The sequence below is a fragment of the Mesoplodon mirus genome (assembly GCF_964341445.2).
Source record: "Mesoplodon mirus genome assembly, chromosome: 14".
Lineage (NCBI taxonomy): Eukaryota > Metazoa > Chordata > Mammalia > Artiodactyla > Ziphiidae > Mesoplodon > Mesoplodon mirus.
In genome coordinates this window covers 85,829,006-85,847,373 of record NC_138990.1, presented here as the reverse complement: position 1 = coordinate 85,847,373, position 18,368 = coordinate 85,829,006, and the positions used below count along the sequence as shown (strand labels likewise).

The following is an 18,368-nucleotide window of genomic DNA, read 5'->3' as shown; positions in this document are numbered from 1 at the left end:
AAGAAGATGTGACACATATATACAATGGAATATTACTCAGCCTTAAAAAGAAACAAAATTGAATTATTTGTAGTGAGGTGGATGGATCTAGAGACTGGCATACAGAGTGAAGTAAGTCAGAAAGAGAAGAACAGATACTGTATGCTAACACATATATATGGAATCTTAAAGAAAAAATTGTTCTGAAGAACCTGGGGGTAGGACAGGAATATAGACCCAGACATAGAGAATGGACTTGAGGACACGGAGAGGGGGAAGGGTAAGCTGGGATGAAGTGAGAGAGTGGCATAGACATATATACACTACCAAATGTAAAATAGATAGCTAGTGGGAAGTAGTTGCATAGCACAGGGAGATCATCTCGGTGCTTTGTGTCCACCTAGAGGGGTGGGATAGGGACGGTGGGAGGGAGACGCCAGAGGGAGGAGATATGGGGATATATGTATATGTATAGCTGATTCACTTTGTTATACAGCAGAAACTAGCACACCATTGTAAAGCAAGAATACTCCAATAAAGATATTAATTAATTAATTAATTTTAAAAATTAAAAAAATAAAAACCTGTATTCTGACTGGAAATTGTAAGGCTAAAGACAAAAAGAACTGTATGAAAATATTATACTCTAGTTAGTAAACTTGTTTTTCTCACATGGGTATGAATTAGCAATTCTGAAACTAATACTGCACTAGGATTGAACCAATAAGTAAAATATAATGAGAGCCAGGTTTCTCATTGTCAGAGAAAGAAGTGATAAATAAGGAAAGAGGGAAGAAGAGAATGAATCCTCTGGTGTTTGATTGGAATCATAGACATCAAATATGAACTCATGATTTTAAATTATATTCACAAAAGATATAGATGTGTTAATAAACATACATATATTTCTTAGCTCTGTCCACTGGGAGGGCCTAGAGGCAATAACATCTCAATAGAAATGAGCATGCTAAGTGCTTAGATGTTGGTTTCTAAAAACCATTCCCCAAAACAAGGAACTAGAGCTCCTTGGAGAAGTAACTGGTTCCAAAGTAAGGGCAGGGAAAGTGCAAGATGAGCTTGGAACATTTTATAGTGCCAGCAAGTAAGGAATTGTTCAAGAAAGGATAGGGACAGGTGGAAAATACACAGGAGAGCCAGTCTGAAGGCGTCCCTAATGGCCAAAGCCAGAATAAGTTGAACAACAACATGAATAATGATTGTATTGGATTATAACCCACAAAATAAAATAAATATCTGTGAGGTCATACTGATATAAATAATTGGACAAATAAATAAATGGAGGAAAAGGGACGGCACTTTTCCTCACAGGAGAATTCCATTTAATAACTACATATATTAAAATTATTAACATTATCAATATTAATAATAAATATTGTAGGCAGGATCCACCAGTGGATGTTAAAGTTAGTGGACAGAAGTTTGAGGAGAAACAGGATATTTGCATAGTATTAAAGTATATCTCCCATAAGAAATGTATTAATTATTTACAAAGGTAAAAGTAATAACTTTGCAGTAGAGAAACTCACCACCTTAACCAAATGATCAATAATGAGATATGTATGTGGGCATCATATATACCTGATAACGATGCACTTAGAAGGGGGCACTATCACTCCTTTCTACAGTATTTTTGCAAAAAAAAAAAATGCATAACCTCAATCCAGAGTTTCTTAACCTCGACACTATTGACATTTGGGGTTGGTAATTCTTTGTCGTTGGGCTGTCTTGAGTACTGTAGGATGTTTAGCAGCATTCCTGGCTTCTACTGACTCGATGCCAGGAGCATCACCACCACTACCACCACCCAGCCTTGTTACAACCCAAAATGTCTCAGACGTTGTCAGATGACCCATGGGAGGCAAGATCTCCCCTAGTTGAGAACTACTGCCTCAACCTAACCATAAACAAAGATTGGGCAGACCCAAATTAAGGGACATTCTGCAAAATAAACGACTGGGGACTTCCGCAGCGGTCCAGTGGTTAAGTCTCCACACGTTCACTGCAGGGAACACAGGTTTGATCCCTGGTCGGAGAACTAAGATCCTGCATGCTGCGTGGCACAGCCAAAAAAAAAAAAAAAAAAAAAAAAAATTAAATGACTGAGAGTAAAGTGTAAGTATCAAGGTCTTGAAAAATAAGAATGAGGAACTATAACACATTGGAAGAGTCTCAGGAGGCATGATGATTAAATGAAATGTGGGATACTGGATTGGATCAGAAAAAGGACATTAGTAGAAAATCTGGTGAAAATGGAATGAAATCATAGTTTAGTTAATAGTATTGTACCAATGTTGATTTCTTGGTTCTGATCATTGTAATATAATATGTGGACATTAGAGAAGCTGGGTGAAGGGTATAGAGGAACTGTCTAAACTATTTTTGCAACCTGTATGTAAGTCTAATATTATTTCAAAATAAAAATTTTTTTAGAAACAAAATCTGCCACTGATGTTAATAAAATGCAGGCAAATTTCCATATTTGACTCTATGACAGAGATATAATTGTAACGTATTTGTTATTGCTGAGATGATTCTCATCACCTTTAAGACATTGTCTGATAATCAAAGTAAACTTAAACCCAATGCACGTGTATATGTGTGTTTTGAACCACAATTTATATTTGCTCTTTAAATTTTGTTATAAGTGGAAAAACTTGCAAAACGTTCAGTTGATAGTTCAAAAAGAAGAAGAGTATGTCACTTAATAGCATTTAACATATTTGGCTTGGATTACAGTTACTTATGTTTTTCTTTTACAATATTCTATGTGAGGGAGAACCACATATTTTAATATCACTTGAAAGGCCAACCCCTGTCCTTGCATATATTAGATGCTTTTAAAAACATTTGCTGAATTCAGTGGGTTTATATCTTCATTAAGAACAACCAAGATAAGAAATATGTTTTATTATTCATGTTTCAAATCCTATGAGTAAATAGAAGGGGTCACTTCACTTGAACTTTTTAAATTTAAGAAGGTTATAATTTTTATGCAACTCTCAAGAAATATAAATAGAATGAACATAGTGCAGGCCCACAGTGTGGTTCTGTAAATTCAGTCAGAAGTCATCACATGCAGAATCAAGAATTTTAACGCTGTCCTGGCACAGAAGTAAGAGCTTATCAAAAGCCAACTACGTGGAAACTCACTAACTAACGAGGAGACGTGGTGATGAGAAAAATGAACTGTCCTTGTGGTTGTGTTAGCAAGTTGCTCCAGCTTATCCAGGCTCACCAGGCCTTACCAGCCAAACCAGACCCTTGGCTATGGACTCTTCTGACCAGACCAGGACACAGGGCCCATGTGTACACTGATCTTCTCTTATAATGAGACTAATGTTATAGGTGCTTCCTTGTGCACATACACCACTTAACACTATTCCAGGCACACTGTCATCACTTAACTCTTGGCTGAAGTCACAAACTAATCCCAAAACATAGTGTAGATGGGATACTGGAGGTACAGAAGGCCATATGAAGTGGTACTTGAGATAGAGGTTTAGACAGTACCCAGATGCACCATTAAACACTAAATCATGTTATAGTCTTTGTGATGCCAAAGGGAACGTCTCATTGTGGTGCTAGTTTTTGAGTTATCTTCTATTTCTGACAAGTATGAATGGTTTCCCATTTGTGAAAATGATGTAAAGTATTGTTTACAAAATTTTTATGACCAAAATATGAATCAGTACAAACACGAATGTTAAGTTAATAATAACACATGTGGCATGAGGATGTGGTAAAAACTGCAAAAGTGATACTCAATAAAGTTTGAGGAATAGTGATCTTAAATTAAGTTCAGTCTCCCACCTTTGATGCTCCTCTTTTTTCTTCTTCTCCATCCACCACCTACTTACAAACATCAAGAAGTAAGGTGCCTTAAAATGCATATATAGTATGCTACTTTCTGTGAAAGAAAGAGGAGGGAATAAGAAAGCATACGTGTATCTGCGTATCTTTACAAATAGAAACATAGGAAGGACAAATCCAAAAACAATGGAGTTGGGTACCTATAAGGCATGGTAGGAATTGGGGTGAAAGGGATACAACAAAGGAACGAGTGACACTTTTCTGAGTTAACATTTTTGTATTGTTTTGACTTTTGGAAGCATGTTAATGTCCTACATATGTAAAAAATTAAGAAGGATGGGAGGGAGGAGCCTAAAACTAAAAGCAAATGGAAACAAATGAACCCAGTTGTATTTAGCTGAATACCATAACCAAACTGAAGGGAAAATTTAAAAAAGGACTAATGCAAGTGGCTTATGAGCATAGGCTTTGATTATACACACTCAAGTTGGGAGAGGAAATTGCAAACAAATCTCAAACTCTTTTTAGCAGGCTTTTTTTTTTTGTAGTGGTATATACAAACAATTCTGAACTGATTTTAGATATATTATAGGATTGAGCAAATTAGTGAATGAGATGATGTCATTGAGAGCCAGGATTCTCACTGTGGAAGAAAGCACATGCATATATGGAATAGAGGAAGGCAAAAAAGAACTCTGGGAGAATGATTAGAATTGGAGGTATTGGTGTAAACTCATGATCTCTAAAATGTGTGTGCATACATGCTTATATAAGTACACATGTATGTATGTATGTATGTATATGTGTGCATGTGTATATGTGGATTACATGCATATATTTCCTAGCTCTGTCCGCTGAGAGGGTTTAACTCCCCATAGGTGGTCCCCAAGTAGCAATGAGCACACTTGGCACCCAAATCTTGATCTCTAATAACTTTCCCACTAAAAGAAACCAGGGCTGTTCAGAGAAATGGCTGATTTCAGAGCTGGGCATGGTAGATACAAGATGAACCTGCAACACCTTATTATGCCAGAAAGTAAGAAGTCCTGAAAAAAAAAATCATGGGGGCATGTCCCAAGGACACAGGCTCTAGCTTGACAGATCTCCCACTTGCCAAACCTGGGACAATTTGAGCATCAAAGTAATTAGGTATAGTAATGAATATAAACCATTGAAAAAAAGGAAACCCATGAATCCATACCAATAATAAAATAGATAAATTAGTGGGGGAGAAGGAGAGAGCACTTGCTTATGGTAGAATGCTGAGAGACAACTGATAAACGTGGAGGGAAGGATAGAATTGGAATGTCATCAGTGTGAGACCATCACAGTAAAGACCAAAGCGAAGAAGAATCCTCAATAGATGCTAAATCTAAGGGGGAATTTTAACCAGGAGCAGTATATTCACCTGGTCTTAAATTGTCTCCTCAATTGCTTCCTAGTTGCAAAAGAAAATATAATACCTAGACGGTGGAGAAATCAGACAACATCTTGACTGGGTGATCCAAATTAATATCACCAATAAGAGACAAATGAACACTGTATATTGTATACCTCCAGATGTGATGCCCTGAGGAGGACATAACATCACATGTAATATTCTGGCCAGAAATGCATGTCTTATATCTTATTATAAGCATTAGAAAAACCAAAACTAAGGGGGGAAAAAGGAGACAGGGAACTTCTGAAGAGTTGACATCCTTCGAAAATGTCAATATCATATAAGAAAGAGGCAGGCTGTGGAAATAGGCCAGATTAAAGTAGGCTCAGTAGATAACTAAATGTAATACCTAATCCTAAATAAACAAAAAAGCTATGCAGGATTTTATTGGGTCAATTTATAAAATTAGGGTATGGACAGTATCAATATTAAATTTATTAAAGTTAAAAACCATACTGTGTGGGCTTCCCTGGTGGCGCAGTGGTTGAGAGTCCGCCTGCCGATGCAGGGGACACGGGTTCATGCCCCGGTTCAGGAAGATCCCACATGCCGTGGAGCGGCTGGGCCCGTGAGCCTACGCGTCCAGAGCCTATGCTCCGCAATGGGAGAGGCCACAACAGTGAGAGGCCCACGTACAGCAAAAAAAAAAAAAAAAAAAACATACTGTGGTTATGTATGAGAATAGCCCTAATTCTTAGGAACACTGAAATATTTGGGGATAAAGCATCATGATATAAGTAATTTACTCTCGAGAGACTCCAAAAAGAGATACTGTGTGTGCAAAAAAAGAAAGAGAGAGAACACAAATGATGGAGTGTATGGGGTAAAATGTTGACAATGGATGGATCTGGGAGGAGGGTATATGGTGCTCCTTATACTACATCTATTCTTAGAACTTTCTGATAAATTGAAAATTATTTCCAAATGAAAAATTTTTTAAATAAAAAAGAATGTGATCGTTAGTGATGACCGACTGTTCTGCATCCTTGAGAGAGACTTTATCGAGATTTAACAAGGCCATTACGTGCAGAGAACTAGGCTGAGAGGGCCTGGTTCACCTTCGAAAATCATAGTCTGGAGACCAAAGTGCTGTATTGATAAACAGGCCTGCCACTTTTCTTGTTCTCTTATTCTAACACTGTTTCTAAGGAATCCAGTAGAACTGCACCCCAAGGCAGTTAACTTAGTTAAGTCCCACCCAGACTCTAGTATGTGTCCATCTGTCTCAGAGGAGGCCATCAGACCTAGGTACAGGCCACTGAAAAGAACTGTAGAAAGCAGCACAGACCCAGAGTGTGAGCTACAGGTTCATACTGGTTGAGCTTAATAGAGTTTGTGTAGCTTTCATGCCTGGAGTGGGATAAATTAGGTAGCTTGTCATCCCAGAGCTCTTAGTCTCAGTACTGGCATTGAGAGACTTTGGCAAGAATTTAAAAATAGAAAACTTAGAGCTAAGTTATGAACTGCCCTCCACACCCCACTGGTGATTTACCCAGGTTTCATCAGCCCCAAAAGACATGGTGTTCTTTGCAGTAAATCAGGAAATACTGATACCATTAATTCCATCACTGAGATTAGGAATTCGATAGTAGAGAAGGTAGTTTTATTAAATGCATATTATATGTCCACATCTGAAAAGTAATACCTGAAATAGGTTTAAGAAATCATGTTTTCATGTTTTTCCAATTAAACTTACTTGTTTTTCTTTCACCTTTCTTTTGTTAGCTCCCTAGCATGCAAACAGTAAAAGGTTTTTAAAATTTTCTGAGAAAAAATTTTAATTAAGAAAATGCTATCTTTTTCGTAGTTTTTTCCTTGAGATTTGGGGGGAAAGCGTAATCATATTTGTAGACGACCTTTAGAACACTCCAAGTGTCCAAGGGACACTCCAAGTGTCTGTCATGCTCCCTAGGAGAAACTGTCTTGACGGGTCTTTGGACACTATAGGATAGAAATACTAAGATTAGAATAGGAAGTCAAGGAAATATTTCTTCTAAAGGAGAGCTCTGCAAGGCCTGGGGACAGCAAAAGGAAGTGGTAGAAGCCCTTTTACTTGCCAACGAACATAGGCATGACCTAAAAGCGACCTGAGAGGGTCTTTTGGGGCCGTGCTGACCCAGGCCAACCAACGTGTCTGTCTCTCTCCCCCTCTCCTCTCATCTTTAGCATCCCTTTCTTGGCTGAGAGTTTAGGGGCTTTTCTCTGTTTTAGCAAAATTTTTGGGACTTCAGCCAATTCCCATCCTGTCTGAGGAAGTTCATAACAGCCATTCTAAGAGAGTGGATAGAAGAGGAAGCTTGGCCAAGTAGGGCAAGGCCCACACTGCCCATTTGCCCAGCTGGGCAGTGAAGACAGACAAGGGAAGAAGGTGTGCCTAAGAGCCCAGGCTCTGGCATTGGATTGACTCTAGGCCTCTCTTTGTTCTGCACAGAGTGATAGCCATCTACAGTCTTCATCAACTGTTATCTCTTGGAAAGGGAGAAGTAAAGAAATGTCTTGAGTCCAAAAGCACTTATATGTATCTCATTGCTAGAAAGCCAGCTTGAAGTCCCTTCTTCTATGTAATGATGTGAGTCTGGGATGGTGACCCCTCTAGAAGTTTATAGAGGGGAGCTAACACCTTCCCTTTCATCACCCCTACCTTTGAAAGGCATTGATTTCATTTTTCTTTTTTAGCTTTACTCAGTTACAATTTTTAAATATTTATTAGAGTGATACCTGAAGCTAAAGCTGGCTGGGAAAGAAAGCCTTTGACAAAATATATTTAGTTAACAGGTTTCCATCTGTTCAGCCAGTGTCCACATAGGTGTAATATATTGCCTCATGTAAATATTGCATGGCCCATTTATGCCTTGGTTCAGTGTTTCTGTGTTGTCTGTGTGTCTGGTTTGTTTCTGGCATGTGCAGGTGTCTATATCAACGGAGTAATTTGGGCAAAGTCAATGCAGCAAGTCATGAAACTCGTACTTGAACCCAGACCTTCCAACCTGAAAGCTCACATAGTTGCATATGTGGCACTGGACACATCCACCTTTATTTGTTCATTGTTGAATTCTGAGCTCCTAGAATGGTGCTTGGCACATGGAAGGCATTTCACAAGTATTTATTAAGCAAATGAGTGATTATTATGATAGTCTTGTGTTTTGATTCAGTCCAATGTTAGTTTCATTACAGGCCTGCCTCTGAGAGCTGTCTGCTAATAGCATGTACTCTTAGCAACATTACAGTGCTTATGGAAGAGATGACTCTGCCTTATAGTGATTACTTATTTATTTTCTTAATTGCAATACAGTCTATAGCCATTCTTTCTCTTACTATGTTTTTAATTTTATTTTTCAAGTCTACTATAGATGGTAGTGAAGGATGCTAGGGGTTTCTGAGATCCTGATTTGTCTTATCTGTCTGATGAATTACTGGGGTGGGGGTTTGGATGTTTTACAGCTTTTAGATCTCTTCCTCCAGTGGGATTGGTCAACCTACCTTGCTGACTATGGTCAACCCACCTGCAAGTACCTCCGGGTAAACCCTGTGACAGCTCTGACCCTGCTTGAGAAGTGAGTACCCATCCAGTGGTCTGTGTTGGGGGGTGGTAAAATGGGGATGGCAGGTTGGTATAGAGGATAATTTTCTCTTTGCCAATACCTTGAAAAGACCGCAAAGAGGCCCCATTCTTAAAGTCTCCATAGGTGCTCTCAGCAGTCTCCATCATTGGATTTGGTAGGCCAGTCTTCCTCTTGTGGCCTCTTAATTCCTGAGCTTTGACAAGCTAGGGCAAGTATGGGTCAGTTGGGCTCTGACATTACCTCAGAGCTTACCTAGAGATGACAAGAGGAGAAAGGAAGATGCCTTAGTTTGGGGCTCAGTTCAGCCTGGTGAGCAGAGTGAGCCTGGCCCCAGCCATCTGGGGTATGATGATGGATGGAGAACAGCCCCACAGAACAGATGGCTTCTGGTTCCTAGCAGAGAAGCTCCTGAAATTACTGAAACCTTCACCTGCCCCTCCAAGCCCCGTCCCTGCCAGATTGAGCTTTACTGTGCTGACTGTCCCAAGAAAGCTGTGTTGGAGGTGCCTAATTCTTGCCTTAGGCAGTCACTGGCCCACAAAAGTCCTGCTACAGGGCTGTAGCATCTCTGATGGAGAGATGCTTCCACTGAGATTAAGTTAGCCAAGTCCGGAGCATCTCACTAACCAAGACGTCACCCAGATGCTGGAATCTGCTCTTCATTGTAGCCTGGCTCTGGCTTTAGCTTACCTAGTTGAGAGCTGGCAGACCAGAGACTAAGACCCATGTAAAAGGGAAGCTTTTTCTTGTCATCAAACTAGATAACCGCTGACTTCTTAGCAGCTTCCTAGGAGAGTGCCTTGCATCTTGACAGTGTAGCAAGTCTATGTATATAGCCAGCCAAGCAGGTCTCAAATCCTAGCAAGGCAAGGATCAGAGTCCAGGAGGCCAGAGTGGAGCCTTAGACAGAAGCAGAAGCTGAAGTGTACCTTCCTACTGTGCAATAGAACAGGGGAGAGAAGAGGAGGAGGCAGAGGTGTGTGTTTGGAGCCAAGAAGCTAAGAGCCCAGAGTTGACTTTCTCCCGATCAAAATAGAGACTGATGTTGCCATTTTGACTTTGTTTCCCATGGTTCTCTCTCCCAATGACTTTCTTCCCTAGGATATCTAGAGAGTAAGTATATTATTCACTTGGGCCTTTTCCATCGCTTTGAGGCAAGTCCTTCTGGTCTCCTCATTGACACTGATGACTACACTAATACCCTGCCCTGTGAGTTGTCCCCACCCTGACATACTAATCTACTAAACCAGTCTGGTGCCAACTGGCTGGCCGCCTCCTCTCTCCTTGGTCCTTAGAGTGACCCTTGGCTTACCAGTTCCTTTGGGGCTGGAGTGGTAACAGGGATTTTCCCCCATCGGTGCCAGGTGAAGGGTTGTTCCCAGCCAGCTTCCTGGCACACACAATACCCTTGCTAGTCCAGGGCCTAGCCCTGACTAGCCCTGGCAATTCAGCCCTGACACAAGGGAGCTCCTCAGCAGTCTCCCCTCCCTCCAAGTGGTGAGGCCCATGGCTTTAAGATCTCCCATCGAAGACTCTTTAGTAGAGGCAAGGCCTCATCCCAGAGTTCTCAGTACCCAGCTGAAATGGCTTTTGAGTTGGTGCTTAGATGTCATATTCATTATGTGTCTAAATGGGCTCTAGGATTCCCTTTGGCCAGTTGCCTCTCAACCATTCTTTACTCCTCTGTTCCTGAGAATCTCTAGATCCAAGAAGTAGTGGCTCATCTACGTCCTATGGATCAACAATAGGCTAAAATAATCAGCCTCTCGGGAGCATTCTGGAGGCCTAGCCAGTAATAAAGCCATGTGCTTAGCCCGAGCGATCAGCAGGGTTTAAAAGCTCCCTTCCAAACACAACAGGGCCAAAGGCCACCCAGATCACTAAATCTGTATTTCCCAGCCTCATAGGAGTCAATCCCTTTACCTGACCCATTCCTGCTTTCCCCTTGACACTCTCTCCTTTTCAACCTGACACTTCTTAGCAGGGTGAGACATGGAAAGACCCAAAGACCTGTTGAGGACATTTCAGGAAAGAGAAGAGGCCCCTGTTCATTGAGAGGTGGCCATAGCCAAAGTAGATCCAGATCCTAGGCTTACAGAATGCAGTGGGGTGTGGGGAGGGCTTTCCTTTGGTTTTAGAGCGTTCCAGGGTACAAACCAGCATGCCACTATCAGCCCTCAGGGCACTTGAGTTTCTCTTTCAAGTAATCCCAACTCCAGGTCTTAATGGCTAAAACATCCTGGCCTCTGGGGCCTAGAGACCACCCTCTTTTTCCCTCTCTCCTACCTTATTTCTGGAACTTCCCTATGGGAGCTGAAAGCCATCCCTGGCTGCCTATCTCTGGGCTGCTTTGAGGAGTCATGAAACTAATGATCACATAGGATGTTAAATTAAATGTCCTATAAAGGTAGGAAGTGTTTTTATTCCCTTATTATTTCTTTCTGTTTTGCTTTGTGTTGGTTTTATTTAGATTTATAGTATATCCAGAAAAGGTAAAGGAGCTGTTCTCTGGCATAAATAATCCTAAATCAAGCCAGTTCCACAAACATAATTGTGCAGTTAATGTTTAAGGGACCAAATACAATAATCATCATAGCCTTGGGGACCTTTGTGCTTTCTACAACCTAAACCTCTAAACCTCTGTCATCTCTCCTTCTTCCTCCTGTCGAAGCACAGGCCTCCACATGTGGGTGGTTGTACCTTATACACAGTGTCTAAGCATGCTTGATGAGTAATTCCAGGCTGAAGGCCCTAAAGCTTAGGTCAGAGAGAGAAGTCTCAATTCGTTTGTGGCTGTCATTGTCAGCCAGAGCCATAAAGCAATGGCGCTCCTTAGAACCTCCCTACCATATGGATATAAATGTCCTTATGGGCTCTCTGGCCTTTTGACCCACTGACCTCTAGTCTGTCCCTCTGCACAGGGCCACCCCACAGAAAAAAAACATGGGCCAAGATTGGCCAAAGGCCCTGGGAAGTCTGCCTGAGAGCAGTTTACTCCCCAGTGCCAGGTTCCTTCCGTCCCCTCTCCTAGCCTATCTCCGTGCAGGCCAGGGGACTGTGAAGTCAGAGAGCTAGCCAAGTTCCTGGGGGATGGTGAAGAGGAGCCGCCTAGCCTGACCCTAAGGAGAAATGAGTCTGGGCAGTGTCCTTAATTCTCTACCACTAGAACTATCCGTGGGCTGGAGGTCCAGTGTGCAGAGGCTGGGGCCAGAGTTAACAATCACGAACAGATGTCAGGGGCTGTGGGCCCTTTTGGGGGAATAACAGATTCCTGGGATCTGTCACAATGGCTTAGTCGGACTTGGGGGCTGCTCTGGCGACCTCAGCCTGGCCTTGACTTTCTCCATCCATGCTTCCCAGTTAGGTCTCTCCATCTGGTGGAACTGGTGGCCAGAACTGCCCATGGTTTGTGCTCTAGGAATATGCCGTCACTGGAGTTTTAGCATGAGCCAGTTAGAAAGTTTTCCAAAGGTCAAGATCTGAAGACATAGCAGCCCTTGAGAACTTAGGGGCTTCTCTTGCCTAAAGCCCCGGTTGGCTCAGTCTTTTGGCGCCTGCTTTCCTCAGCACCATGCCCTCTTACCACCTCACTGCCCCTGGGCCCCTACCCCGAGGCAAAGGAAAAGAGATCAGTCAAGCCCTTGGTTTTGTTAACGGTAGGATAGACTAACCAGATAGCGGAGGGTTTGGAAATGCACAGTGGCTTTCAGTTACTCATGTTCTTTTGGAATTGCTAGTTAAGAGCATCGTTCTGCTTTACCTTTCAAATATCAGCTGTAAGGTCCCAGCAGGATTTAGTAGGTTTATGAGGTGATGAGAAGACCTTAGACATTCTCTAAGGTCCTGTTGACCATCAGGGCTGCAGCAGGTGCCAGATACCTACAACAGAGACATACCTGGGCATAGAAGGGAAGGAAGTAGGAAGGGTGGGTATGGATGAGGAGGCGATTGGCCATGGCTGGCTCTTGACTGTTCTCCAAAGGTGACTGAAGTGGGGAGGACTTTGGGTGCCAGGAGGGCAGCTTTGTCAATAGCAGTAGGTGAGTCCGCGCCTGACAGTGGAAGTGTTCTGGACTCTCTCAACTCCGGGTGGTGCTTAAGACACACTAGCCACCATTGCCGCCTCAAACACTTTGCTCTCTTTCTTCCCTTCTCTGTTTAGGATGAAGGACACTAGCCGCAAGAACAACATGTTTGCACAGTTTCGGAAAAATGAGCGAGACAAGCAGAAATTGATTGACACTGTGGCCAAGCAACTCCGGGGACTCATCAGCAGCCACCACTCGTGAAGGCAGGCCTCGGGCCCACAGAGGCTGCTGGCTGCAGCCCCAGAGTCCGGGCCCCAGCACTGGCTGGCCCTGCATTTGTGCATTCTTCTTCAAAGAGAGCAAATGTATTTTTTTAATAACCTATGTACAGTATTCGCATAACCTTTCCCTATAGTGAAAGAGGCACAAGGGTAAGCAAGTCCACGAGCTGTTGCTAGGCTGGGCTTCAGGGGAAGTCATGCTACACTGTCTGTATTTTCCTAGAGATGGTGGTGTCATCGGTCCAGTATGATAAACCACCTTTCATCCGTGGCTCTAGAGCTTAGATCTGGGGCTCAGAAACTACACAAACAGAATGGATACTTGGCTCTGGGAGGTAAGGTGAGTAGGCAGAAGGGTAATAAAGTACATCCTGTTCACTCCTAGGGGCCCCATTCACCGTGTAGGCGAGGCCGATTCTTCCTGATGCAAGGAAAGGGCCTGGAAAACACTACTACTTAGTCTATCAAAGACCAGCACACAGTTCTGGAGGTTCATCTCTTCAGTCCACTGACTTTCACTGACCGGTGAACAAGCGTGCTGTGTGGCAACATGACGGCTTCGCTCCAGTCCCCCCAAGGATGGCATTTTCTAGCCTAGATCTGACCCAATGCTTTTACTTCTAAGTTTTCTGGGGCACGGTAGAGCTGAGTACGCAACGGGAAGAATTGGACCTTGTGACTAACTATAGGCTGCCCCACACCAGGAGGAGATCTTGAAAGCCAGTGCAAATGGAATCAGAGCCCCAGCCCTTCCCCATTCCTCTCATTGTCAGGGTACTTGGTTCAGGGCATAGGTCAACAGTTATTCCTTAGACAAAGAGTCTCAGACTTGGCCTCTTCCAGCAGTGTCATTGGGATAGTCAGATTCCAGAAGCCTGAAAATGGCCCTTACTTTACCCTTAGGTAAAACCTTGGAATCATTCCTTTGTGTTTTAAAGCCAAGTTTCTGGCCACCATCTTTAAAGGAAATATCATCAACTCTGTACTGTGGGGACAGCTATAGCTGGACTGAATGGATGCCTTTAGGGATGGAACCACTGTCACCGTGAAGTAGAGCGGATCAGCCATGGCTAGTGGTTTGTTACCCATGGCACAGCTGTCCCTCACTAAGTCATATCCTGGATAAGCTCTTCTTGCTCAAGCCCAAAGCTTCCATCCCCTTTTGAGATCCCCATAGCTATCTTTTGGCTTCATCTGAGAAGGATTGCCTGTAATCCTATCCCTCAAGGTCTGGAGTTTGCAGAGGAGCCTGGACCAGCTAGCTTGGAGGCTGTGTCCTCTGTCCCAAATGGGCTCCCGAGACTTAATGCAAGGGCTTCACTGTGAAGTCAGGCAGAGGAATCTGCCCTTTAAGACACTTCAGGGAGATGCTACTAAGGCTACTGGCAAGAGTATAATCGTGCATCACCAAACAATGACAACTAAGCCACACAGTCATTTCCAGCTTGGGTTAGTGGAAGGAAAGACTCATCAGACAGAATTCTTCACTCCCTTTGTCAGCTGCTGAGTTGCTTCTAGGGAAGGCAGTGCTTCCTTTTTCACACCCCGACCCCCACCAAATATTGTATCACAACTTAAAAACCGTGGGGAAGAAAATATGCACACCGACATGCAGGCTTCCTCAAAGCTGGAGACCAGGCTGCGTGTGGACTCTGCAGAAGCCTTCTGAGGCTCATCCTAGGGGCTAGGCAGTTTGCCCAGGGTTTTAGAATGAGGCTCAGAGATGAGTGCTGCTACCCAGAACTTCCATAGCCAAGGAAAGGCAGGGGTCCATGGGAATGAGACCCAAAATACCATCTGTCAGGATCTGGACTTTATTAGAAAAGAACGAGAAATGACCACACTAATCCCATTGCTTCAGAAGGGCCCCAAGCACCCTCCTTCACTAGATGCCAGTTTACAGCAAGATCTCTTCCGCTTTGAGTGCTGAGACTTTGAAGTGGAATGGAGAGAACCTTAAGCATATCACAATAGTTTTCAACTGTTATCATTGCTGGCCTGGTCTCAAACCTGTACCCTGGGGCTTCCCTGGTGACGCAGTGGTTGAGAGTCCGCCTGCCGATGCAGGGGACATGGGTTCGTGCCCCGGTCCGGGAAGATCCCACATGCCACGGAGTGGCTGGACCCGTGAGCCATGGCCGCTGAGCCTGCGTGTCCGGAGCCTGTGCTCCGCAACGGGAGAGGCCCCAACAGTGAGAGACCCGCGTACCGCAAAAAAAAAAAAAAAAAAAAAACCTGTACCCTGGAGAAACAGTGCTATAGAAGAGAAAGTGAACAGGGTGGAGGAACGTGGGTTACTCTGCCCCTTGCACACACAGGTCCCTCTACAGAGAACGCTTATTCAAGCCCAAGACTCATAGGGTGGATCCTTTGCTAGATCCCTTCTTCCCTCTCCGTCTGCCTCAGCCTTCCCTAACGAAACCAACATGCAGCTACTGAGTTGTCTGTGGGGACACACTCTTGGTGAGCAGGGAAAGGTAAAAAAACAGGGACCAGCAATGTCCAAGCTGTTTGAATTGGTGAAGTAAGAGTTTTCAGTTTTGTCTATAGGCCTCTAGCTGTGCCTGCCCTTGCGAGGACTTGTGCAAAGCATGGGTGTCCATGCCCCTCAGACTCCTGACATCTGGGCTCAAATGCCCAGAGGTGTAGAAGTGCCCTGGAGGCCTCAGTAAGAGGCGAGAACATGGGTGCCTGGAGGTCTTTCTGTCTTCTAGTTGGCTGAGTTCTTGGGAAAACCAGGTCCATATTCCTGAAGGGACAGTCAGGTTTGGGACCCTAGTGGGTTTCAGTAGTACTTTAGGCAGCTGGTATAGTTTTAACGTATCTCATAGCAAAATCTCTTTGAGTAGACTGTAAATGAAGCTCTTGGGGGTGGGGAAGAACAGGACCTGGAAATTGGGAACAACAGAGAGTCCCCACTGGTAAAGGGAATATACAGGCTTACAGGGAGCAGTCCCCAGTATTTTCATTGTCTCCCAGGCCTCCAAGTCAGCCTGCACACTTGACAAGTGCTTGCTCAGCAAATCCCAGACCCAGGGCCCTTTATCCCCAAGATTGGCATTGCCCATGACTCTCCCCATGAGGCCTCTGAGCACAGTCCCTGGGGCCTGCTGCAGAAATCCCCCTCACCATAGCCTCGCTTCTCCCAAGACTCTGCACCTGACTGCTTCCATTGCCTCTTTTTTTTTTCTTTCTTTTGCCTGAGTTTGCAGTTACTTTTCACTAATGTGTTGGAAATGGCCTTTTTATTTTGCACATTTATGGGGGAAATTTAGGAAAGTCCATTTTTAACTCTAAAGGGAACTTTTTTCTTTAAAACTAGTAAAGCTACTGATACAGATGGGCCTCATGGTTAGTAGAAAACCTCTTATGTGGAAAGAGCATGTTTATTCCTCCTGTACGTTTTCCTCTTTTAACTGCTATTAAATAAGACATCCTATGTACCTGTTCAAAAGCCACGGTGTTGTCTCATGGTTTTTTGTTCTCCCGCCCCTTTTGCACACTGCAGCCATGGTTGGTGATCTGGATGATGGCCATTGCACCCCTTGAGCCGGACTGAGGACTAGAGCAGGCAGAAGCCTGGTGGGGAGGAGAAAGCCTGCCTGCCAGACAAGGCAAGGAGTCGAATTGTGGCCTTGGAAACATTCCAAACTACTGGGCTAGGCTTTCCTGTCTATACAGTTAACACAGGCATCGTCATCATCATCAAGAGGAATAACCCTTGACACGCCTGGTTTGTGGGGAGCACCAAGCTAGGCAACTGGGGGCTCAGTGTGTTTTGAACACCAGCCCTGCTGTGGAAAGGCTCCTGGATAAGATGGAGCCAGGAGGGATTATCTAGAGCAAGGAGCGAAATGAGCCCGCCTTAGAGCTCGGTGGCGGAGAGGGACAGGCATCACGGTCTGGTGTAGGAACGGGTCTGGTCAGGGAAGACAGCACAGGGAAATCAGGATGTTAATTAGCTGGGCCTTGAAGGAATTAAATTCAATACGGTGCCGACGACATTAGAGTGAAAAGTTGGCACAAGTCTGGTGTACAGTGGGAGGAGAGTGGGGACCTGGTGGGCATATCTGAAACCATGGTGACTAAGGTCTGAAATGTCTGTGTAACAACACCCAGCCTTCTTGGCCCCGAGGCTGGCATGGAAGCCATGGGAATAGGCTGGAGAGAGTTTCTTCAGTTAACGTCTGACTACTGCAACTGGGCTTTGGTGCCTGAGAGACCTGGGCTTCACTTCCTGCTGTGCCACTTACTAGCTGGATGACCTTGAACAATTAACTCCCTAAATCTCATAATCCTCAGTGAAAGCAGAACCGTAGTGCCTAATTTACAGGCTTGCTGTGAAGTGTAAATGACCTATGCATGGTCGATATGCCTAGCCAGTTCCTAGCCACAACACATGAACTCTTTCAGGCCTTTCCCTCCCTCCCCTCAAATTCCACAACATGCTGTGGCTGAGCATTGGACAGAAGTGTCCACAGCTTCTCTGCCTCCCGGCTTCCACTCCCCAAGCCCATCACAGGCTTAATGGTACTGAGGCCCCTCGAGCACCTGTGTAGACACAGAGGAACAAGCCCTCCCCATCAGACAGCCAGTTGCCTGGCTCAGAGTAGAGCCAGTCCTTCGGGTAGAATCTGCCCCTCAATTCCACCTGGAACCTTCTCTGCCAAAATGTATTCCTCCTTTTAGAATTCAGGAGTTCTTGACCAGAGGTCCATGAACCCTTGGAGTGTGTGTGTGTGTGTGTGTGTGTGTGTGTGAATGCATGTACAGGCGCGCAGGCTTGCATCCACTCATTTTTCTGGCTAGAAGGTACATGGCTTTCATCAATGTCTAAGGAAGATTCAGGACTGAAATCCTGAATCATAACCAAATTCCTTTGGAAGTATAGATCTCCCTGTGAGGAAAAGCCAGACACTCTGAGCAGTTACCTCCTCTCCCTGCCTCGTAGAGTTCTGGCAGGGAGATTTTTCAAGACCTGCAGCCCTGCCGCACCCCCTCTTCCGGGAGCCCTCACAGGATCCCCAGGTCACACCTAAAGACCAGTACAACCACCTAAGCTTGATCTCCCCAAACCAGTTCAAGGTACTGAGGGAGGCACGAGGACCCTGTACTTCTAAGAATACCGAGACTTCCACCTGGTTGAGGGGATCGCAAACCAGAGGGTCCAGTACAGAGGCTTGGGCTGTCAAAGCCCAACTCACCCCCCAAATGTTTCCCACAGCTTCTGAGTCAGCACTGACGG

At 44.3% G+C, this 18,368-nt stretch overlaps 1 protein-coding gene across 1 annotated transcript in view; it reads left to right on the top strand.

Annotated features, from left to right (window-relative positions):
- The window catches only part of EXOC6B (exocyst complex component 6B), a 730,495-nt gene extending 713,918 nt beyond the window's left edge, over window positions 1-16,577 (top strand). Inside the window, exons 21-22 of the mRNA XM_082642964.1 lie at window positions 8,693-8,805; window positions 12,977-16,577. Of these exons, the coding sequence (XP_082499090.1) occupies window positions 8,693-8,805; window positions 12,977-13,103 (240 nt within the window). The 3' untranslated portion in view covers window positions 13,104-16,577. The remainder of the gene's footprint in view (window positions 1-8,692; window positions 8,806-12,976) is intronic.
- The last annotated feature ends 1,791 nt before the right edge of the window (window positions 16,578-18,368 follow it).